Below are 23,960 nucleotides of genomic sequence, written 5' to 3'. Positions count from 1 at the left end.
CAACCGGCTGAGCCACCCAGGTGCCCCGAGGTTGTTAATTTTCAATTGATAACAAATGGATATAATTCTTAGTAAATCTTTAAAATAAAGCCATTCTTGGGATGCCTGGATGGCTCAGTCAGTTAAGCATCCAACTCTTGATTTTGGCTCAGGTCATGATCTCACAGTTCATGGGATTGAGTCCTGCGTTGGGCTCTGTGCCAACAGCAGGAAACCTGCTTGGCATTCTCTCTCTCTCTCTCTCTCTCTCTCTCTCTCTGACCCTCTCCGCCCCTCTCCTGCTTGTATGTGTGTTCACTCTCAAAATAAGTAAATATTTTAAAAAATTTTTAAATCATTCCCCTTCCTTAAACTTTGAATTAGTATTAATAGTCAAAGACTTTAACTGAGTATTACTAGAAAAAGAAGTAGTAATTCAGTTACTAAAGGAAGAGTGTTATGGGCACCTGGGTGGCTCAGTTGGTTGAGTGTCTGACTTTGGCTCACGTCATGATCTCACGGTTTGTGGGTTCGAGCCCTGCGTCAGGCTCTGTGCTGACAGCTCAGAGCTTGGAGCCTGCTTCAGATTGTATCTCCCTCTCTCTCTGCTCCTCCCCCACTCATGCTTTGTCTCTCTCGCTTTCTCAAAAATAAAATAAACATTAAAAAAAAGAGAGTGTTAATAGCTTAGTAGTTAGTGCTGTATAAAAAGAAACTTTTTTTTTTTCTTAAACTTGTCAGGGTTCCCTCATAGTATAGTGCCTTTAGTAGGTTAGTGCCTTGGAAGATAGACACCACACACTGAAAGGTACAGTTAGTGCTGTTTTGTTATTACTAAAAGACTTTAGTGGACTTGAAAAAGCCTTCAGGTGCATTATGTCCAATAGAACTTCCTGCAGTGATGGAAATGTTCTGTATCTGCACCATCCATCGTGGTAGCCATGTGTGGCTATTGGGCATCTGAAATTTGGCCAGTACAAATGAAAAACTGAATTGCAAATTGTATATAATATAAACAGATTGAATATAAATTCAAATAATCATATGCAGCTAGTGACCATAGTATTAGACAGTCCATCTGTAGATATTTGAGAACTGAATAGCATATTTGATAACTGTTAGTTCAGTGACCAATCATTAAAATATACTCCAGAGTAAGCAGTATTCATTTGTAGTACCTTTGAAAGTGTCACCTTTTATTTTGCTTCTCTTAGAACTGATGGAACTATAGTATAGGCATACCTCAGAGATACTGTGGGTTCAGTTCCAGACCACTGCAGTAAAGCAGATTTTGCAATAAAGCAAGCCAAGTGAATGTTTGCCAGTGCATGTAAAAGTTATGTTTATACTATATTGCAGTTTACTAAGTGCACAGTAGCATTATGTTTTAAAAAATCCATGTACACACCTTATTTTAAAAATACTTAAAAAAATACAATTACAAGTAAAACCTTGCATTGTAACAGAGTAACTTGTTCTCTGAGTGTTCCATGAAATGAACAAACATTTCTAATAAATTTTAACTTGATAAACAAGCAATGTCTTGCAATACGAGTAGTACGTGGTGCCAAATGTCCCATGATCACCATTTAGCCAATGGTTCTTCTCTCTTTCTCCTTCTCTATGTGTCTCTCTCTTCCTCGCTGTGGGATTGTGGGTGATCGTCTCCCATGCTCGGATGCTCTGTCTCAGGCCGCAGTGTTTGGCAGAAATCAGTGATTTTTCAGAACGTTGGAAGGTGCCCACACTGCCACTAGTATACTTTTTTGTCACTTCAAAGCACCTATAGACAGACCTTTGCTTTTTCATACAAGAGTAAGCTTAGGAATGCTTTGCTTCATTCTAGGTCAGGCTGCCTGCAGATATAGACCCTTTCCTCTGCTGCCTTATTGCCAGTTACATTAAATACAGTAGATGACAAGTTTATTAATACTGTACTGTAATCAACATCCGTTAGTGATAATGAAAGTGGTCCTACACCATAATCCTCCTCTCTCTTCTCTCTCTCACACCAGCCATGAAGGCTTTCAAAGGTAAGTGTAGGTTAACTTGTTTATTTTTCTTTATATTTTGTATTTTCTTTATTATTTTCTATTATGTTACAATATTGTGATCATTTTTATATGAATATTTTTGGGTTGTGGAACAAATCATCCGAGTTTCCATTATTTCTTATGGAGAAATTCACTTTGATACACAGGTGCTTTGGATTATAAGCATGTTGCCAGAATGAACTATGCTCACAAACTAAGGTTTTACTGTACTTTACTTCTGGAGCACCTGGGTGGCTCAGTCAGAAGAGCATGTGATTCTTGATCTCAGGGTCATGAGGCCAAGCTCCACGCTGAATGTAGAGCTTACTTAAGAAAAATACTTGATTACTAAAAAAACACTAACCATCATCTGAGCTTTCAGTGAGTTGTAATCTTTTTGCTGATAAGAGGGTCTGGCCTTGATGTTGATGGCTGCTGACTGATCAGGGTGGTGGGTGCTGAAGGCTGGGGCAAGTTCTTAATATAAGACAATGATGTTTGACACATCGGTTGACTTTTCCTTTCAGCATCATAACATGTGGTGCTGTTTGATAACATATTTTACCCACAGCAGAACTCCTTTCAAAATTAGGGTCAATCTGGGGCTCCTGAGTGGCTCAGTCGGTTTAAGTGTCCAACTTCGGCTCAGGTCATGATCTCACAGTTCATGAATTTGAGCCCTTCATTGGGCTCTCTTCTGTCAGGGCAGAGCCTGCTTTGGATCCTCTGTCTCCCTCTCCCTCTGTCTGTCTGCCTGTCCGTCTCTCTCTCTCAAAAATAAATAAGCCTTAAAAAATAATTCAAGTCAGTGCGCCTGGGTGGTTCAGTCAGTTGGGCGTCCGACCTCGGCTCAGGTCATGATCTCACAGCTTGTGGGTTTGAGCCCCACATTGGGCTCTGTGCTGACAGCTCAGAGCCTGGAGCTTGCTTCGGATTCTGTGTCCCTTTCTCACTCTGCCCCTCACCCGCTCATGTTCTGTCTCTCTCTCTCTCTCTCTCTCTCTCTTAAGAATAAATAAAACATTAAAATATAATAATAATAATAATAATAATAATAATTCAAGTCAATCCTCTCAAACCTTGCTGCTTTATCAACTAAGTTTATTTGATATTTTAAATCCCTTGTTGTCATTTCAACATTCTTCGCAGCATCTTCACCAGGAGGAGATTCCATCTCAAGAAACCACTCTCCTTGCTCATCCATAAGAAGCAACTCTTCATCTGTTCAAGTTGTATCATGGGATCACAGCCATTCAGTCCCATCTTCAGGCTCCACTTCTCGTTCTAGTTCTCTTGCTGTCTCCACCCCATCTGCAGGTACTTCTTCCATTGAAGTCTTGAACACCCCCACACACACACAGTCATCCATGTGGGAATCAGCTTCTTCCAAACACCCAGAAATGTTGATATTTTGACCTCTCCTCATGAATCACAAGTGTTCTTAATGGCATGCAGTTTGGTGGATCCTTTACTTTCCTAAAGATTTTCAATTTACTTTGCCCAGATCCATCAGAGGAATTGCTATCTATGACAGCTACAGCTGTGCAAAATTAATTCCTTAAATAATAAGACTTGAAGGTCAAAATTACCCCTTGAGGGATGCCTGGATGGCTCAGTCAATTAAGCGTCTGACTCTTGATTTCAACTCACAGTCACAATCTCACAGTTCATGAGTTTGAGCCCTGCATCAGGCTCTGTACCACCAGTGCAGATTCTCAAGAGACTCTTGGGATTCTCTCTCTCTGCCCCTCCCCTGCTCTCTCTTGCTCTCTCTCAAAATAATAAATAAACTTACAAAAAATTACTCCTTGATCCATGGAATGGCTATTGTGTTAGCAGGCGTGAAAACAAAATTAGTCTCACTGTACATCTCCATCTGAGCTCTTGGGTGACCCGGTGCATTGTCACTGAGCAGTAGGAATCTTTCTTTCTGGGCAGTAGGTCTCAAGAGTGGCTTAAAAAATTTAGTAAACCATATTATAAACCGATGTGCTGTCATCTGTTCCATTTGTAGAGTACAGGCACAGTAGATTTAGCATAGTCCTTAAAGGCCCTAGGATTTTGGTATGGTCAGTGAGCATTGGCTTCTACTTAAAGTCACCATCTCTATTAGCCCTTGACAAGAGAGTCAGCCTGTCCTTTGAAGTTTTGAAGCCAGCATTGATTTTTTTCCTAACTATGAAATTCCTAGACAGAATCTTCTATTTTAAAGCTGTTTTCATCTACATTGAAAACCTGTTGTTTAGTGTAGGTACCTTCATAAATTATCTTGGCTAGATCTTCTGGAGAACTTGTTGCAGCCTCCACATTGCCGTGTGCTGTTTCACCTTGCATTTTTATGGAGATAGCGTCGTTCCTTAAACCTCACGAACTGAACTCTCTTAGCTTCAGACTTTTCTTCTGCAGTTTCCTCCCCTCTCTCAGCCTTCACACAATTGAAGAGAGTTAGGGCCTTGCTCTGGATTAGGTTTGGCTTAAGGGAGTGTTGGGGTTAGTTTGATCTTCTCTCTCGACTACTCAAACTTTCTCCATATCTGCAATAAGGCTGTTTCACTTTCTTATCATTCATGTGTTCACTGGAGTAGCACTTTTAATTTCTTTCAAGAACTTTTCCTTTGCATTCACAGCTTGGCTAACTGGACCAAGAGGCCTATCTTCTGGCCATCTTGGCTTTCCACATGCCTTCATCACTAAACTTAATAATTTCTAGCTTTTGATTTAAAGCTGTGACTGTTCCTTTTACTTGAACACTTAGAGGCCATTGTAGAGTTATTAATGGACCTCATCTCCATATTGTTCTGTGTCAGGGACTAGCTAAGCTTGAGGAGAGGGAGAGAGAGGAATAGTCAGTGGAGCAGTCAGAACACACACATCTATCGATTAAGTTCACAGTCTCATGTGGGCCTGGTTCATGGTTCCCCAAAACATTTACAATAGTAAAATCAAAGATCACCGATCACAGATCACTATAACAAATATTATAATAGTGAAAAGTTTGAAATATTGCAAGAATTACTGAAATGTGACAAAGAGACACAAAGTGAGCAAATGCTATTGGAAAACTAGTGACAGTAGACTTGCTTGACACAGGGTTGTCTCAGACCTTCAATTTGTTAAAAATGCAGTATCTGTGAAGCACAATAATATGAAGTATGTCTAAGTGAGGAAGATGACAGAGAAAGTTAATTGAGGAATTTCTTTACTTCAGGTCTTTATATGTTATCTTCCCAATGAGGCCCTTCTCACACAATTTGTAATTTAGCACTCTCTCTCTCAGCCCACCCTGTTTCCCTTTCCTGAATAATTTTTCTCTACAGTACTTATTACCATCTAACGTACTAGAAAGAAGGCATGAGGTTTTTCCACACTGTATTCACTACCATGTCCCCAACACCTGGGACAATACCTGATACTTTAGAGGTGCTCAGGAAATAATTGTGGTATGAATATATAAGGCTTGTGGTTTCCCAGTAATAATAATCCAATTCATTAAGTGGGTATTTTGCAATACATGGCAAGCACTGAGCTAGATTCATTATATAAAGTACACTATGGCCACTGCTCTTTTCCATAATAAAACACTTTTTGGAGGCATTATTTGAAACAGAACATTGAATTGGTTAAGTCGTTGGTTTGATTCTGCTGTAGAATTTCAGAACCAGAAGGGAGCTTGGCAATAATTTGATTCAGCCACCTGATGTCACGTAGTTGCCTGAAGTTCCATCAGTGTCATTGATAACCTCGTCTCACTTCCCTCTTTCCCTTGTCCTCACAACCTGTGAATCTTTTGGCTCGGCTGTTTTTCCCACACTTTCTAATCTCCAGCTAACTGTCGTTTCCAGCTGGGCCTACCTTTCCCACTGCCTCTACTGCATTCTAAGTGACTCTGTAAATCCTTAACTCAGCCCTGGAAAAACCCTTCCATCTTTCTTACCTGAAATTTTCCTGTTTAATCTCATTTCTTACAACTCTCTCCTCAGTTCTAGAAGCATGTCCTGATCCCGAGGGCATCCTTAAGAACTTATTGTCTTCAAAATGGGCAAAAGACATGAACAGACACTTTTCCAAAGAAGACATCCAGATGGCTAACAGACACATGAAAAAATGCTCATCACTCATCATCAGGGAAGAACAAATTAAAACCACAATGAGATACAACCTCACACCAGTCAGAATGGCTAAAATGAACAACTCAGGCAAAAACAGATGTTGGCAAGGATGTGGAGAAAGAGGATCTCTTTTGCACTGCTGGTGGAATGCAAACTGATGCAGCCACTCTGGAAAACAGTATGGAGATTCCTCAAAAAGTTAAAAATAGAACTACCCTATGACCCAGGAATTGTACTACTAGGCATTTATCCAGGGGGTAGAGGTGTGCTGTTTCAAAGGGACACATGCACCCCCGTGTTTCTAGATGCACTATCAACGATAGCCAAAGTATGGAAAGAGCCCAAATGTTCATTGACGGATGAATGGATAAAGAAGATGTGGTGTGTGTGTGTGTGTGTGTGTGCGCATGCGCGCGTGTGTGTGTACACACACACACACACATATACATACATACATACATACATACATACATACAATGGAGTATTACTTGGCCATCAAAAAGAATGAAATCTTGCCATTTGCAACTACGTGGATGGAACTTAGAGGGTATCATGCTAAGTGAAATGAGCCAGTCAGAGAAAGACAAATATCATATGACTTCACTCATATGTGGAATTTAAGATACAAAACAGGTGAACATAAGGGAAGGGAAGCAAAAATAATACGAAACAAGGAGGAGGACAAAACATAAGAGACTCTTAAATAGAACAAACTGAGGGTTGCTGGAGGGGGTGTGGTTGGGGGGATGGGCTAAATGAGGAAGGGGTATTAAGGAAGACACTTGTTGGGATGAGCACTGGGTGTTGTACATAGGGGATGAATCACTGAAATCTACTACTGAAATCATTATTGCACTATATGCTAACTAACTTGGATGTAAATTAAAAAATAAATAAAATTTTTAAAAAAGAACTTATTGTCTTCAAAACACAAACTTGAAGAAAAAGCAAAAAGGCAGTATGTGTGTAACACCAGTTTTTTAGCCTGAGGTCTTTCATTCCATGGAGCTGAAAGCAGTCCGGCGGTGTAACTTCAGTTTCTTCCTCCCATTAACATAGGCCAGCGTATTGCAGGCTTGTAAACATGCATTACTTCATGCCTGCCATACATATAGCCTCAGTGACAGAAAAGCATATCAGAACATCCCCAGTTTTTCCTAAAGAACAGTGGTGTTTAAATTTAAACGTTGGGGGGAGGGGGTGGTCATTTATATAAAGAATCTAGGTGGGGCTAGAGGGCGCCAGATATTTTAAGCAGCTTCAACCATCATGCTCTTTAAAAATTCTCTTAATCCTCACAACTCTGTGAGTAATTCTCTCCATTTTGCAGGTGTGGAAACTGAGGCTCATGTAAGTTAAAAGTAACTTGTTCAGAGTTGCCTGATCAGTAAACAGGAAAGCTGAAATTTTATGTAGGGCCTCTGCTCCAGGTCTCTAGGGCCTCTGCTCTCTTCCATTGGCAAACCATGTTGCCTTCTGGAAGTTGGGGTAGCAGGGAACAAGAATTACAGTATTTGATGTAGCATAGGAAGCAGGTATGTTTGCTTTTGCATCTAACAAACCAGCCACAGAAAGAAACCAATGCCAGGGCACCTGAATGGTTCATTCAGTTGAGCGTCTGACTCTTGATTTCGGCTCAGGTCATGATCTCACGGTTCATAAGCTCCAGCCCCACGTCGGGCTCTGCTCTATGAGCATGGAAAGCCTGCTTGGGATTCTTTCTCTCTCCCTCCCTCTCTCTGCCTTTCCCACCCCCGCCCCCCCACTTGTGCACTCTCTTCTCTCTCAAAGTACATAAATAAACTTTAAATTTGCCAGGTGGTAAACAGCAGCTATACCAGGATCCATAAATCTATCTGTTGTACTCTGGTATGGTCCTGTCAACCTAAACTAAATTCTCCAGTACTGTTTCTGGGCTGTGAGTGTGTGTAATGTGCCTGGTTTAAACTTATTCACAGTAATCGTTTTGTCTGGGCTGTTCCATCTGCTTGCTGTTTTTGTATACCAAACCTGATTGTGTTCAGACTTCCTCCTTGGACTGCTTCTTCCAATATGCTCCCTGGATTCATGATACAGAAATGTCATCCTCTTCCGTTTCTGACTAACCTCTTTGTAATGACTTTTTTTTGCCATGTACCATTGTCTGGCTACTCCTGACTTGGCCTTTCCTTTCTGGACTTGTTTTCTTTTACTATAGCAACTGTGATAATTATCGCTTGCATTTACTGAGAGTTTTCCGTGTGCCAGGCACATCGCAGAGGGCTCTATTTATGTTCGTGTCATTTAATCCTCACAACTGCCTCGTACTGCTAAGTATGGTTATGCTCATTTTACAGAATGGAAAATTGAGACACAGAGAGGTAAAGGAACTTGCCTAGTGTTAACATCTAGTGATAGATCTGGAATTAAAATTTCAGTTACCTCCAAAGCACATCCTCTTTTTTATATATAAAATAAAATAATTTTTTTTTAATATTTATTTTTGAGAGAGAGAGACAGAGCATGAGCAGGGGAGGGGCAGAGAGAGAGACACACGCAGAATCCAAAGAAGCAAGAACTGTCACCACAGTACGTGATGTGGGGCTGGGACTCACGGACTGTGAGATCATGACCTGAGCCGAAGTCAGACGCTCCCAAAGCTCATCCTCTTAAACATATGCTGTGTTACATCCATGATGAAGAAGATGATGGTGATGATGATGGTTACTACAATATGTTGAGCACCTACTGGGTGCTGGGCAGCAGGTGCCACCTTTTGCCTCCCATTTTACAGTGTGGAAACTGCTGTTACACATGCTCTGCTTTTAGGCTAATAAGTAAGTGCCGGAGTTTGAAGGTATTGGATATTCTTGCATTAGAGCATTCTTTCAATATGTTTTTCCTTTTACTCTCTTTCCTATTTTAATGGTCAACGTAATAATGTTTTTCTGACTGCTACCAGTATTAACAATTAAAATGTTGCCTGAGGCTTTCTATACTTTTTTTCTTACCATTGCTTTGGCTTTATTATTTTCTTATTTGTTACCTTTGCTATTTTTTTTTTCTGTATCAAAAGCAGATAAAGGGGGTAAAATAACGGGGGGAAAGGAGAAGGTACTAAGGAAAGGTAAAAGGAAATTCCAGATACTAGAAATTCTTCTGTGAGCTCGGTTTGGAATACTGAGATTTAAACTAAAAGATTTGGAGTTTTGTTGTTGTTTGTTTTGTTTTTCGCAGCCGTCATTTGTTGAAGGAATATTAGAGCTTTGGCACTTACAAACTTGGTGACATAAGTCACAGTATTTGACCTTACTAACCTTAGTTTCCTAATCTGATAATAGGTTAAATAATATGCTCTTCACAATGCATGGTTAGTTGTGGCAATGATTAAATCCAGTAACCAACGTCAACCTCCATAACGTAGTGCTCAGAAGTGTTAGTTTACCATTTTTACCTTCAGGTGTTAATGAAATAATCCAGCGTATGTGGCTAAACACTGCAGCTTGTGTTAGATATGGCTTTTTGCATTTACCAAATTAAGTGTTAGCATACACAGGTATGTCTGTGGATAAAAATTCATCAAGCTGTATCCTTAATATTTAAGTACTTCGACTATATGTAAGTTAGTTATATCATTAAAAAAGAAAAATCAGTATGCAAGCTGCACCTTCAGTTGGGACATGTGGTTAGCTGATATTTTCATGTATTATATGCAACATGTGGGGTCATTACCTATCATTTTGTAATCCCCAAGGTCATTTAGTGGTTATTGAGCTTGAGCAGGAAGAGAAATACTGTCAAACATTTATTTCAAATTTATTATTTTAGTAAGCAAAATTTTCAGAACTATTTATTTTTAGGGAAGGTATATTCAGTCCTAAACTATTACTCCTAATGTTATTAATTCCCCCTGTGTATAGATCTCATCCTGCTTTGGATCTGTCACTTATAGGTAGGAAATACTACAGTTTTAGAGCAAGCCGTGAAATGTGAGAACAGTCGGTACTTGTGAGGCAAGCCTGTCTTGAAGACATATCTTTGAGTCTACCTCCTTTCCCATCAGTGTGTAATGCACAACCCTGACGTTTTGTGCATGATTACATCTACAAGTTCTACTCTGGAGTAGGCTCCCATTCTTCTATAGCTGTGAGTCTGGAGAGTTATAAAAAAGCTCAACGGCAGGAGAAGTAGGTGTGGCCTTTCGGGGCGGGCCACACAGCAGCCCGAATGTAGTTGGCAGTCTCCTCCCCTTCCTGCACTTGAGCTCTTCACAGTGTGCGCTCTGGAATGACAGGCATTCCTGTGTGAAGAGAGCCAGCGTGAAGACATATTTGTAAGAACCACAAGTGCCCAGGCTGGGATACGGGGAACAGAAACTCCAGCAAATTAACTCACCTCATGCTTTTTCCCGACGTTTGGCAGTGACACTGAGAGAGGAGTGCATGTCTCTTCTTTATGTGGATTTATCTTTTTAAGTTTTCTTTGGTCCGGGACAGTTTGTTGTTGTGAGACACATCAGACAATTTAATCATGGGGCAAGCTGACGTCTCCAGACCGGTAAATCCAGATGCAGTTGGTGAGTAATAGAAGGCAAAGAAATTTTGACAGAGGCAAGGCAGATGAAGATGTGAAATTGAATATTTTATAGGGAGTTGACCAGGAGGATTTTGTTGTTTATAACTTTAGGATGTGTACAACTTTGTGAAGAATGAATGAAACGTTGTAAGTTGTTTTTCATTCAATTATATTAATTTGCCACTCATAGTTTTGTTTTACTTGAGCCCTTCGGAGTTTTTTTTTATATAATAGTGTAGGGAAACTATTAATTTCTTGCCCTTGCAGAAGATAAGTGCTACAGGAACTCATATTTAGAATTCAATGTTTTACTAGCGTGTTGCAGGACTTGGTATGTATATGGTCTAGAGGTAGCACAGCTGATTTCTATAAATGGGACTTTTTTCAAGAATTGACATAATTTCTTAGACTCAGTTATATATACATCCTCCAGATAAGTCTCAGGCTTTTCCCATTGTGCTGGTGTTTCCATTTCTCATAAGGCAGTTCTTTGATATAAACATTTCTCAAGTCAGTGCTTTATATTTGAAGTGTTTTTGTCTCAGAGATAGCTAGAGAGCAAGCTGGTAATTACAAGTGTAGCTTAGAGTTTCAAGGCTTGTAAGTGAAGTGGCAGTCCATTGTCACTGAAGGCTCATTTTCCCAACCGTGTGGAGTTTTGTATAAGATGAAGATGGAAAGGTGGGAAAAAATAGTTTTAAGTGGGTATTTGTTAAAGGGTTGAAAATGTAAGCAAAGTGGGGGAAAGCCTGTGAATCATTTCTTGATATCACACTTTTAAAAAAACGATTTATACCTTCTCTTTGATTTAGGAAGTAGCAGAAAACATGTTCAGTCCTAGGCTGCTCTTTTTTCAGAAATGAAAAATGTTGATGACTTTAAAGAAAACATTTAAAGTGTGGGAACACAGGTAACATTCCCAAATATCTCGTGATTTAATATTATTTAGTTTCTAAAAGTGTGTTTCCCCCCTGAGATCTTGCCAGATGAAGTTCCTACAAAGTATTTTTCATGTTTTACTGAAACTGAAGCACATGGATCACAAAGTGAATCACAGAGCAACAGATTTTCAGGACCAAAGTCAGGACTTGATTCACTTCACCTTGATCATGAGCAATTTTTAAAACTTTCTTTTATTTTTAGTGAAATTTTTCATAAATAGAAAAAAGCATAGACAAAAATACACAAAAATATAAAGGATCCTTTGGGCCACTGCCCAGCTTAAGAAATGAAATTAAAAACAGAGATATCCCGCTCCACCCCTCTCTCTATGCCCATGCCCGCATTCCCTTGTGATGACATTTTGTTTCTTTGGTCCCAGAGGTAACCACCCTCCTGAAATTGATAAATTCACTTTTGGGTCACTAACTTCTCCTGTAGTTCTTCATTAATAAGGATAAGGATCTAAACAATGCTAGGCATTTATCTGTGAGATGGAAATGAATGGTATTTGAAAACCAAGAAATAGGCAAAGAGATATAAATTACTGATAGGATATAACTTACTTAGGAAGAATGCCCATCTAACATCTATATACAAAAATATTTCATCTAAGTAGATAAAGTTTGATATTTTTGTTTGATAAAAAGGGAGCCTCAAATTCATCAATTTTTCTGTCTACCAATAGTCCTAAAAGCAGAACTAGAAATCACTCAGGCACCTAAGATTTTTATATTCTCTCTAGAGAGAGTGAGCACAAGCAGGGCAGAGGGACAGAGGAAGAGAGAGAGAATCTCAAGCAGAGATCATGGGATCATGACCTGAGCTGAAATCAAGAGTCAGGTGTTCAACCAACTAAGCCACTCAGGTGCCCCTGTTCTCTCTAGATTTAATTTTTGGGTTTTATTTTCTATTTCCTAGATAATTCATAGGTGGCTGTAAGCTATTTTAATGGAGACTATAGTATATTTCTTATAATTCAGGATTTATTCTATTTGAGTAAATCAGGGCCAGGTCATGAAGGGTCAACATTGACACCTTTGAGAACTACGCCATTGCTTTATTTTATTTTATTTTATTTTATTTTATTTTATTTTACTTTATTTTTTAAGAATTCTTTTTTTTCAGATTTATTTTATTTATTTAAAAATTTTTAAGTTTATTTGTTTATTTTGCAAGAGAGAGAAAGAGCACAAGCAGGGGAGAGGCAGAGAGAAGGAGAGACAGAATCCCAAGCAAGCTCCGTGTCATCAGCACAGAGCCCAATGTGGGACTCAAACTCACAAACTGTGAGCTGAGATCAAGAGTCGGATGCTTAACTGACTGCACCCCTTTTATTTATTTATTTATTTATTTTTCAACTTTTTTTTTTTTTTTTTTTTTTTTTTTTGGGACAGAGAGAGACAGAGCATGAACGGGGGAGGGGCAGAGAGAGAGGGAGACACAGAATCGGAAACAGGCTCCAGGCTCCGAGCCATCAGCCCAGAGCCTGACGCGGGGATCGAACTCACGGACCGCGAGATCGTGACCTGGCTGAAGTCGGACGCTTAACCGACTGCGCCACCCAGGCGCCCCTTATTTATTTATTTTAATGTTTATTTTTTAGAGAAAGCACGAGGGGGAGGTGCAGAGAGAGAGAGAAAGAGACAGACAGAGGATCTAAAGTGGGCTCTGCGCTGACAGCAGAGAGACCGACGTGGGGCTGGAACTCATGAACTGCAAGATCATGATCTGAGCCAACATCAGACAATCAACTGACCACCCAGACGCCCCAAGATTTCTTTTATTAAATTTTTTTTTTTTGCACTTTTTTAAAAAGTTTGTTTATTTATTTTGAGAGAGACAGAGACAGTGCAAGTGAGGTAGGGGCAGAGAGAAGAGGAGACAGAGAATCCCAAGCAGGGTCCACACTGCCAGAGATCACAAAACTGCTAGATCATGACCTGAGCCAAAACCAAGAGTCAGACGCTTAGCCAACTGAGCCACATAGGCGCCCCAAGATTTTTTATTATTATTTTTTTAATGTTTATTTACTTTTGAGAGAGAGAGACAGGACATGAGCGGGGTGGGGGGTTGGGTGTGGGGAGCAGTGAGAAAGAGGGAGACACAGAATCTGAAGCAGGCTCCATGCTCTGAGCTGTCAGCACAGGGCCCGATGCAGGGCTCAAACTCACGAACTGTGAGATCATGACCTGAGCTGAAGTCAGACGCTTCACCGACTGAGCCACCTAGGTGCCCCTAGATTTATTTTATTTTTAGAGAGAGAGTGCACACATGAGCAAGAGAGTGGGGCAGAGATACAGAGAGAGAGAGAATTTTATTCTTTATTTTTGAAAGAGCAAAAATCTTAGGCAGGCTCCATGCTCCGCACGGAGCCGGAGGCAGGGCTTGATCTCATGACCATGGGATCATGACCTGAGCCAAAATCAAGAGTTGAATGCTCAAGCCACCTGGACGCCCCACTACACCTTAGCTTTAAAGGCTTTTACCAAACATAACTGTTTCTTCAGGAAATTTAAGAGGCATTTCAGTGGATGAGTGTGTGGAAAGTCTTATCAGATTCTTTGGAAGGATAAATGTACAAAGTAAATTAAGATTTAAATCATTTGTTTATAGGGGCGCCTGGGTGGCGCAGTCGGTTAAGCGTCCGACTTCAGCCAGGTCACGATCTCGCGGTCCGTGAGTTCGAGCCCCGCGTCAGGCTCTGGGCTGATGGCTCGGAGCCTGGAGCCTGTTTCCGATTCTGTGTCTCCCTCTCTCTCTGCCCCTCCCCCGTTCATGCTCTGTCTCTCTCTGTCCCAAAAAAATAAAAAAAATAAAAAAAAAAATCGTTGAAAAAAAAAAAAGAATTATTAAATCATTTGTTTATAGTTCTAGGCCTATAATATAGTAATTCGTTTTAAGCTTTAAAATTGATGGTATTGGGCACCTGGCTGGCTCAGTTGGTAGAGTAGGCAACTCTTGATCTTGGGGTCATGAGTTCGAGCCCCATGTTGGGGGTAGAGTTTACTTAAAAAAATTAATAAAATTGATGGTTCTAAGTTTAGCAAGCTAAGTGAAACAAAATTAGTTACTGGGTATATTGAATATATTTCTTATTATTTAAGGCCCTGTAAATGTTTTAGTGGATGCTGATAGATATAAATCATGTCTATGCCCTTGAAGTTTACTTTCTAGCTGAGAATTTAAATATTAAAAGAAAAAATCCAAGATATTTATAAATTTAAGATAATGTGTATTCTTAGGGCATCTAGCTAGCTCAGTCAGTGGGACATGCAACTCTTGATCTTTGGGTTGTTGGTTTGAGCCCCATGTTGGGTATAGAGATTACTTAAAAATAAAATCTTTAAATAAAAACAAAACAAAAAAACGGATAAGATGTATTTCTTTCTTAGTTGACTGTAGCTTATGTTGGATGTCCAGAGCTGTTAATTAAGAAGAGTCTGCTTTCAAATAAATAACCTTTGCATGGGGAATCATATGCACGTAGATAAGATGTTATGTCAGTATCCATCTAGAGTTTTACCATAGGACCTCTCTAACAATTGGTGAATTAATCAATTATTTAAATCCAGAGTAGGAGTTTATGCTGTAGTGTCCATTCAGGAGAATAAGCAATTATCCTCAGTAGTTCGTATAAAATTTTTTTCCTCAAGTGAAATATGTCCATAGGAGAAGCTTGTATATTTACTCAGAGAAAATGTTCAAGTAGTAATACTTTGTAGTTCTTGATCAACGTAAAAGCTCTTTCTGTCTTCACTAAAATCCTTTACTGTGTATCAGATTAAAGCAGCCAGCTAATTATTAGCACATGTCCTTAAATTAGGCACAAGCCGGGGCGCCTGGGTGGCTCGGTCGGTTAAGTGTCCGACTTCGGCTCAGGTCATGATCTTACGGTCCGTGGGTTCGAGCCCCGCGTCGGGCTCTGTGCTGACAGCTCAGAGCCTGGAGCCTGTTTCAGATTCTGTGTCTCCCTCTCTCTGTGACCCTCCCCCGTTCATGCTCTGTCTCTCTCTATCTCAAAAATAAATGTTAAAAAAAAAAAATTAAAAGGAAATAAATTAGGCACAAGACCAAGTAATTTTATTTTTTTTCAATATATGAAGTTTATTGTCAAATTGGTTTCCATACAACACCCAGTGCTCATTCCAAAAGGTGCCCTCCTCAATACCCATCACCCACCCTCCTCTCCCTCCCACCCCCCATCAACCCTCAGTTTGTTCTCAGTTGTTAAGAGTCTCTTATGCTTTGGCTCTCTTCCACTCTAACCTCTTTTTTTTTTCTTCTTCTTCTTTTTCCTTTTTTTTTCCTTCCCCTCCCCCATGGGTTTCTGTTAAGTTTCTCAGGATCCACATAAGAGTGAAACCATATGGTATCTGTCTTTCTCTGTATGGCTTATTTCACTTAGCATAACACTCTCCAGTTCCATCCATGTTGCTACAAAGGGCCATATTTCATTCTTTCTCATTGCCACGTAGTACTCCATTGTGTATGTAAACCACAATTTCTTTATCCATTCATCAGTTGGTGGACATTTAGGCTCTTTCCATAATTTGGCTATTGTTGAGAGTGCTGCTATAAACATTGGGGTACAAGTGCCCCTATGCATCAGTACTCCTGTATCCCTTGGGTAAGGGACCAAATAATTTTAATGAACTGTACTCTACCATTTAGTCTGGAACTTTCTTTCTCTCTGCCTTTCCATTCTCTTATCTCTAGGTTTGTGTTTTTGTTTTTTCCTTTTTGACCCTTCATATATTTTTCACTCAAAAATTAGCCTCTTTTTTTTTTTTTTTACTTTTACATAGGAATATATTGCTTTAAAAGGTACCATATTAGAATATTTTCCTCTTTCCTACATTCATTTTCCATCACCTTTTGATTCATTTTGCTCTAAAATTCATAGTTATGGGTTCTCAAGCCCATGATGATGGAGTAATTTGGGGCAAGGTGATTTAGAAATATAGGGTAAAATCAGTAAGGAGAATGTTGGATGGATAAAATTTAATGTAGGTATATAACAATATTAACATAGGAATAAATAATAGATGGGTTAATTAAGAATAAACTACTTTGTAACCCTTTGAAGAAAAACTTGGCATTATTTGGTCATGAGAGTTATCAGAGACATTTTTTCATACTTACCGAGGTGTAACAATAAATGGTTTCCTCCGGGAAAGAAGGAACAGGCACACTTTCCACATGTAGTCAGGAATGAGGAGGAAGCAGTAGAATAGGAGTCCGACATGGACTCCTTATAATAGGGTTTTCTGTTATCGAATGTGGCCTGCCAACCACAAATTATTGACCCTTCTCTCTGCTCCAGTGGATTTTCTCAACAGCCCCTTTTTCTCCTTGCAGGAAAACTTGGGAAAGTTTAAGCCTTTTTTCCATGAGAGAATCTATATTTTCTGGCACCTCACTATAAAACCTTACTCTCAACTTGGAATTTTAATTTTTTTTTTTTAACGTTTATTTATTTTTGAGACAGAGAGAGACAGAGCATGAACGGGGGAGGGTCAGAGAGAGGGAGACACAGAATCTGAAGCAGGTTCCAGGCTCTGAGCTGTCAGCACAGAGCCCGACGTGGGGCTTGAACTCACGGACCGCGAGATCATGACCTGAGCCGAAGTCAGCCGCTTAACCGACTGAGCCACCCAGGCGCCCCTCAACTTGGAATTTTTATCAAAAAGTGTACACATTTTGATTCAGTCATGGCCGGAAAACTATTTTACCAGAGTTGGAATCCCAGACCTAACTGTACCTGCAGGTGCAGAGAGAGACTTTCTCCCTATCTTCTCCAGTGCTTTGCCCAATTCTATTTCCTGAAGGTCAGAACCTTGCAGTATTTCCAAGGGAAGTTATGGGCCTGCTCTAGACAAAGCCTGCTTTGTTCAGTAGTGGCAGATTTTGCTTTCTGTAATTTTGTTGTAGTTTTCTAAAACAGTTCTTTAAATCCAATAGTAATCCTCTTTTAGAAGGCAAAAATTAGTAAGTGCAGTAGTGTAAGTACCATAAATTAATGTTCTCCATTTACAAGGTTTTGATGCTGTTAAAATGCTTGTATAAACACAAGATCTGTTTCAAACTCAATGAGCATTAAAAAAAAAAAAAAATCCCAGAACTATTAGATTATAAAAATAACTGATCACAATATATGTAAGGCAAGTCATGCAAGTCATGCTTAAGCTTAAAAAAGGATAATTAACACTTTTTTTTTTTTTTTTTGAGAGATGGTATAAGTGAATGAGGGGCAGAGAGAGAATCCCACAAGGGGCAGGGAGAAGGAGGGAGAGAGAAAACTGGGGCTCACTGGAAGCAGGGCTCATGCCCACCTGATGCAGGACTTGAACTCACAAACCGTGAGATCATGGCCTGAGCTAAAGTCAGGTGCTTAACTGACTGAGCCACCCAGGCACCCATAATTGATACCTCTTGATAATGGAGTGTGTATCTTGTTGCATAAAACTATAGATTTTTAAATTTTTGACAAAAAGCTGGTTATTATAAAGGATTTATGGGTAAAATGGGAAAACTTTATACACTTCAAATCTAAACATTTAAAAACTTAATAAGGTACAAGAAATAGAGGTGGAACTAAGACCCCATAATTTTGTTACTTACTATAAACAAGCCTAATGAAGGGGAGAGGGTAGTGAAGGCTGTATTGAAAACTAAGTTTTCTACTGACTCCAGTTGCCTGTGCCTTACTTTACCTTCCAACATGGGTAATTCAGAATTGGTTATAGGGGTGCCTGGGTGGCTCAGTAGGTTGAGCATCAGACTTGATTTTGGCTCAGGTCATGATTTCACGGTACATGAGTTTGAGCCCCTCATTGGGCTCTGCACTGATAGTGCAGAGCTTGCTTGGGATTCTCAGTCTCCCTCTCTCTGCCAGCCTCTCTCTCTCTCTCTCTCTCTCAAAAATAAATAAACTTGAAAAAATTTGGTTATAAGTCAGGGGCACCTGAGTGGCTCAGTTGGTAGAGCATCTGACTCTTGATTTAGGCTCAGGTCACGATCCCAGGACCTATGTTGGGCTCCTAAACATGGAACCTGCCTAACATTCTCTCTGTCTCTCTCAGAACACCTGGGTGGCTCAGTTGGTTAAGTGTCCAACTCTTGATTTCGGCTCCAGTCATGATCTTACAATTTGTGAGACTGAGCCTGACATCGGGCTCTGTGCTGTCAGCACAGAGCCTGCTTGGGATTCTTCCTCTCCCTCTCTCTCTCTGCCCCTCCTCTGCTTGCTCATTCTCTCTCTAAGTAAGTAAATAAACATCTTTTTTTAATTTAAAAAAAGATTCTGTCTCTGACCATTTCACCTGCTAGCGTTCTCTCTCTCTCTTTTTAAAAAAAAAAAAAAAAAATTGGTTATAAATCAGATTCAGATTTCTGATAACAAACATTATCTTTGACCCATGGCTTTTTGTTTAACCCTGTTTTATCCTTATCTCTAGCAAGTAATGTAGGTGTAATGTATAACTACAGCTAATAGTTAATGAATACTTTATCTGAAGATGAAAAGTGTTAAGTAATTTTTAATAATAATATACATTTGGGGGTACCTGGGTGGCTCAATCAGTTAAGCGTCCAACTCTTGATTTCAGCCCAGGTAATGATCTCACACTTCGTGAGTTCGAGCCCTGTGTTGGGCTCCATGCTGACAGCGGGGAGCCTGCTTGGAATCCTCTCTCTCTCTCTCTCTCTCTCTCAAAATAAAAAATAAACTTAAAAAAAATTACATGTTTATTAAAAAATCACCCCAGAAATTCGTCTGGAACTAAAAAACCTGAATTAATATCGATCAGGAAAAATCTGAGGGTTGAAGAAAGAAATAGAACTCTGCATAATACATGGTATAAGGAACAAGTCTAGGGGTGTCTGGGTGGCTCAGTCATTTGAGCCCAACTCTCGGTTTCTGCTCAGGTCATGATCTCATGGTTTATGAGACTGACCCCTTCATCGGCCTCTGTGCAGACAACATGAGGCCTACTTGGGATTCTCTCTTTCCCTCTCTCTCTGCCCCTCCGCCCTCAAAATAAATAAATAAACATTTAAAAAAAGGAAGAAGAAGCCTATGAAGTATGACGTGCTACAGCTTGAGTGAGGGAGCAGGTGGTTTAAATATACCAGGGCATAGTGTCAGGGTACTCCTGAAACCAGAAATTCCAAACTAATTTGATTGGTTATCTTCCTCTCCCAACCTCCACTACCTCCAAAAAACACCAAGATCTCCAACTCTGACATGCTTTCCTAGTGGGCTACATGACTCAAAGAAAAAGGTGTTTTCTTTAGGACACACAATCATAAAACTATAGCCAGCATCCTATACCCAGTGTTCTGGCAAACAAAGGGAAACTACCTTGTTTGGGCTCTCATGGAAAACAGAATGGAGCCATAAGGCCATTTTTAATTCCATAACTAGTTTAAACAGAAACAATGGAGTATACAAATGTGACTCCAAGTCTGTATTTCTTAAGTTAATTTATTTATTTTGAGGGAGAGAGAGAGAGAGAAAAAGTGCAAGTGGGGGAGGGGGAGAGACAGGAAAGAGTGAGAATCCCAAGCAGGCTCCGCACAGTCGGATGCTTAGCTGACTAAACCACCCAGGCTTTTTTTTAATCATTAAATTTTCATCATTAAAAAATTCTAAAGGGATGATTTCTAGATTCTTGAATATACTTTTTTTTGTATGATTTTTTCATCTGTCAGTTTCTCTTTCTATTGCAGTTTTGTAAGCAATGCAATTGAATTTTCTTCCTGTCATAGTAAGAAACCTGAGTCACTGAATCCAAGAATGCTACATAGAGTAGTGGTTTCATTAGATCTGTCAGCTGCAGACATCACGGATTTATGCATACATTCTACACCTGAAAAATTTACATCTGATGAATTTAGGTCATCATTAAATTTGGTCTGTAACTCATCTTGCACAAGGTTTTACTCATGGCAAACAGGGGTGGATGGTATGCTTAAAAGAATATGGGAGTAGGGGCGCCTGGGTGGCTCAGTCGGTTGAGCGTCTGGCTTTGGCTCAGGTCGTGATCTCATGGTTTGTGAGTTCGAGCCCTGCATCGGGCTCTGTGCTGACAGCTCAGAGCCTGGAGCCTGTTTCAGATTCTGTGTCTTCCTGTCTCTCTCTGCTCCTCCCCTGCTCGTGCTCTGTCTCTGTCTCTCTCTCTCAAAAATAAATAAACATTAAAAAAAAATTTTTTTTTAAAGAATATGGGAGTAGAAAGTATTGTTTGGGTAATCTAAATTCACTCACTTTAACATGTATTACTGCTCCAAATATCGAAGAAATATATCCTTGAGTAGTTTTCAGACTGATTTTCATGTGGGAAATAATGCATTTTTATAGGAACATAGGTTTAGGGAGAATTGTTTTCTTTTGTGTACTTATGTATATGCTGGACTTGATTTTGACTCTAGCCATGATCTCACAGTTTGTGGGATGGAGCCTCACATCTGGCCCCACACTATCAGTGCGGAGCCTACTTGGGATCCTCTGTCTCCCTTTTTGTCTGCCCCTCTGCTCGCTCATGCTCTCTCTCAAAATAAATTTAAAAACATTTAAAAAGCACATTAAATATAAATGGACTAAACACTCTAAAGGACAATTGTCAAACTAGATAGAAAAACAAAATCAAGGCAAAAGTTTCATTAGATTGACACAGGGAATTTCATAATGATAAAAGCGTATTTTAATGGAAAGATATAACTCTAAATTTCTATATATCCAATAACATGGCTTTAAAGTATAGGGGCTCAGGGTGCCTGGGTGGCTCAGTTGGTTACGTTACTTTGGCTCAGGTCACAATCTTGCGGTTTGTGGGTTCGAGCCCTGCATCAGGGCTCTTTGCTGACAGCTTGGGGCCTGGAGCATGCTTCAGATTCTGTCTCCCTCTCTCTGCCCATCCCCCACTTGCGCTCTGTCTCTCTGTGTCAAAAATAAACATTAAAAAAATTAAAATAAATAAAGTATAGGGGCTCCTGGGTGGCTCAGTCATTTGAGTATCCGACTTCAGCTCAGGTCATGATCTCACAGTTTTGTGAGTTCAAGCCCTGCATCGGGCTCTCTGCCCCTCCCCCGCTCTTGCTTTCAAAATAAATAAACATTTAAGAATATAAATAAATAAAAATTTTATAAAACAAGGGCACCTGGCTGGCTCAGTCAGAGGGACATGTGACTCTTAATCTCGGGGTTGTTACTTCTAACCCCACATTGGGTATAGAGATTACTTAAAAATAAAATCATATTTTTAATTTATTTTTTTAAATTGTTTTTAAATGTTTATCTTAAAGAGACAGTGTGTGAACAGGAGAGGGGAAGAGAGAGAGGGAGACACAGAATCCAAAGCAGGCTCAATGCTCCAAGCTGTCAACACAGAGCCTGACGGCTCGAACTCATGAACCGTAAGATAATGACCCGAGCCAAAGTTGGATGCTTAACTGACTGAGCCATCCAGGCGCCTCAGAAGTAAAATATTAACATATATGTATATGAAAAAAAAAATTAATAGAACTAGAAAGTGAAAGAGACCAATCCATTTTCCTAAGTAGAGATGTTAATATTCCTCTCTCAGTAATTTTTAGAACAAGCTGACAAATCAGAAAGGATATTAATGATTTAGACAACGTGATTAAACAACTTGCCTTCATGGCATACGTAAAACACTACGCTCAACTGCATAAGATCCCATGTTTCCAAAGTGCACATGGAACACAATATAAATCTGGAAAAAAAATAACTGCAAACTTTTTCATTGTTTATTTTTAATTTAAACTATATTCTGAAACTAAGACGCAAAGGAAAGACCCTTAACAGTTCTTCTGTAGGAATACTTATGCTTAAGTAGGAAACACTGAATGATGTTAGGATTTTCTACTTTGTTTTTCTTCAGCAAAGAATTAGGTTACATACAGAGCATACATACATACATACATCAAAGAGCCTGTCTCTTTGAACATGCATACCATTTCCAGATAATAATCTGGGATTGGGTTTAACAAACCTGGCTGATCATAGGAATCACCTGTGAAGATTTTTTAAAAATAGATTTCTGGGTTCCACCACCTGGAGATTCTGTATTTTAAAAAGGTAACTGGGCTGATACCAAGTATTTGAATGGATTTAGAAGTTATTGTAATGATGCTGTACTTGTCGTATGGAGGGGAGGAGTGTGGAGAATATAAGAATATATGAAAATGTTATAAGAATGAATGAATTTGGGATAATAATTAGGTCAGGGCTGGGTGGCTCAGTGGCTGAACCCCCCACTGCATAAGGCAAGAGGCATATATGCTTCTAAAAGTTTTATAAACATGAAAAGCAAGCACATTTGTATAAAATATCAAAGAAAAAGAGCTGTTCTCTCTCATTTTTTAATTTATTTTTTTATTTGAAAAAAAAATTTAATGTTTATTTATTTTGAGAGAGAGTACAAGCAGGGGAGGGGCAGAGAGAGAGGGAGAGAGAATCCCAAGCAGGCCCAATGCAGGGCTCAAACTCATGAACCATGAGATTATGACCTGAGCTGAAATCAAGAGTCAGACACTTAACCAACTGAGCCAACCAGGTGCCCCTTTCTCTGCTGTTCATATTCAGTGACCATATTCGGTAACTTTCTTTACACAAAGAAAGAGGAGGGCTATTCTTAGCAGTAGATGTGATGGCAGACATATTTGTTTTTATTATAGCTATTGGTATTTTAAAAAAAGTACACGCGCACGGTACTTTTGAATATAAACTGAACTTGTCTTGAGTTCATATGGCCAGCAGACATAAATATGTTTGAAGATATCCTGATTTTACTGTTTTGAATATATAAGAGAAAGGGGACACATAAATCCATTGTATATAAGGAAGAATTCAAAGGGATGAACTAAGTTCTACCTCTGAAAGTGGTTAGACACCTGGCAAGATAGACAGTAAGCCAGATTGGCTGTTTCATTCAAGGACTTGTCTGTGAATCCACTCTCACCTAAAATTCCTGAAGATTTCTGGCTGCTTTTCCTTGTAAAAAATAGCACCTAGCACTCACGTCTTCTTTCGTATTGTTAGTTGTTTTGTTTTTTGAGTTTTTATATTATCTTCCTTAGTGCTTTTAATCAAACAAGCATTTTCCTGTGTGTCATTTGGAGCTGAGTGAAGTTCATTCAGTAGGTGGGTCAGCAGGACATTTCAAGTTTCAGTCTCTCCTTGCCTCTAGCAAGTAAGGAGACTATGAACAGCTTATGGTACTTAGCTCCATTTCTGAAAGTGTTATCATTAACATATGTTAAATATTATATTGTATGGTATATCTGAAATGTCTTGAGGTCTCATTGACATCTCACGATT

The 23,960-nt window shown here is 39.5% G+C and overlaps 1 protein-coding gene across 23 annotated transcripts in view; it reads left to right on the top strand.

Annotated features, from left to right (window-relative positions):
• Positions 1-23,960, top strand: part of LOC125913573 (mediator of RNA polymerase II transcription subunit 18) — a 131,589-nt gene that overhangs the window by 76,783 nt on the left and 30,846 nt on the right. For 9 of the 23 annotated variants that reach the window (XM_049618758.1, XM_049618759.1, XM_049618760.1 and 6 more), the window contains one exon: positions 3,162-3,329. The exons of 13 other annotated variants lie outside the window; for them this stretch is intronic. In XM_049618758.1, the coding sequence (XP_049474715.1) occupies positions 3,162-3,329 (168 nt within the window). One more of the 23 variants, XM_049618770.1, reaches the window with a different exon arrangement.

The sequence above is a fragment of the Panthera uncia genome, assembly GCF_023721935.1.
Source record: "Panthera uncia isolate 11264 chromosome C1 unlocalized genomic scaffold, Puncia_PCG_1.0 HiC_scaffold_4, whole genome shotgun sequence".
NCBI lineage: Eukaryota > Metazoa > Chordata > Mammalia > Carnivora > Felidae > Panthera > Panthera uncia.
Note: the sequence above shows the minus strand (reverse complement) of the source record. Positions and strands in the feature narration are given on the sequence as shown.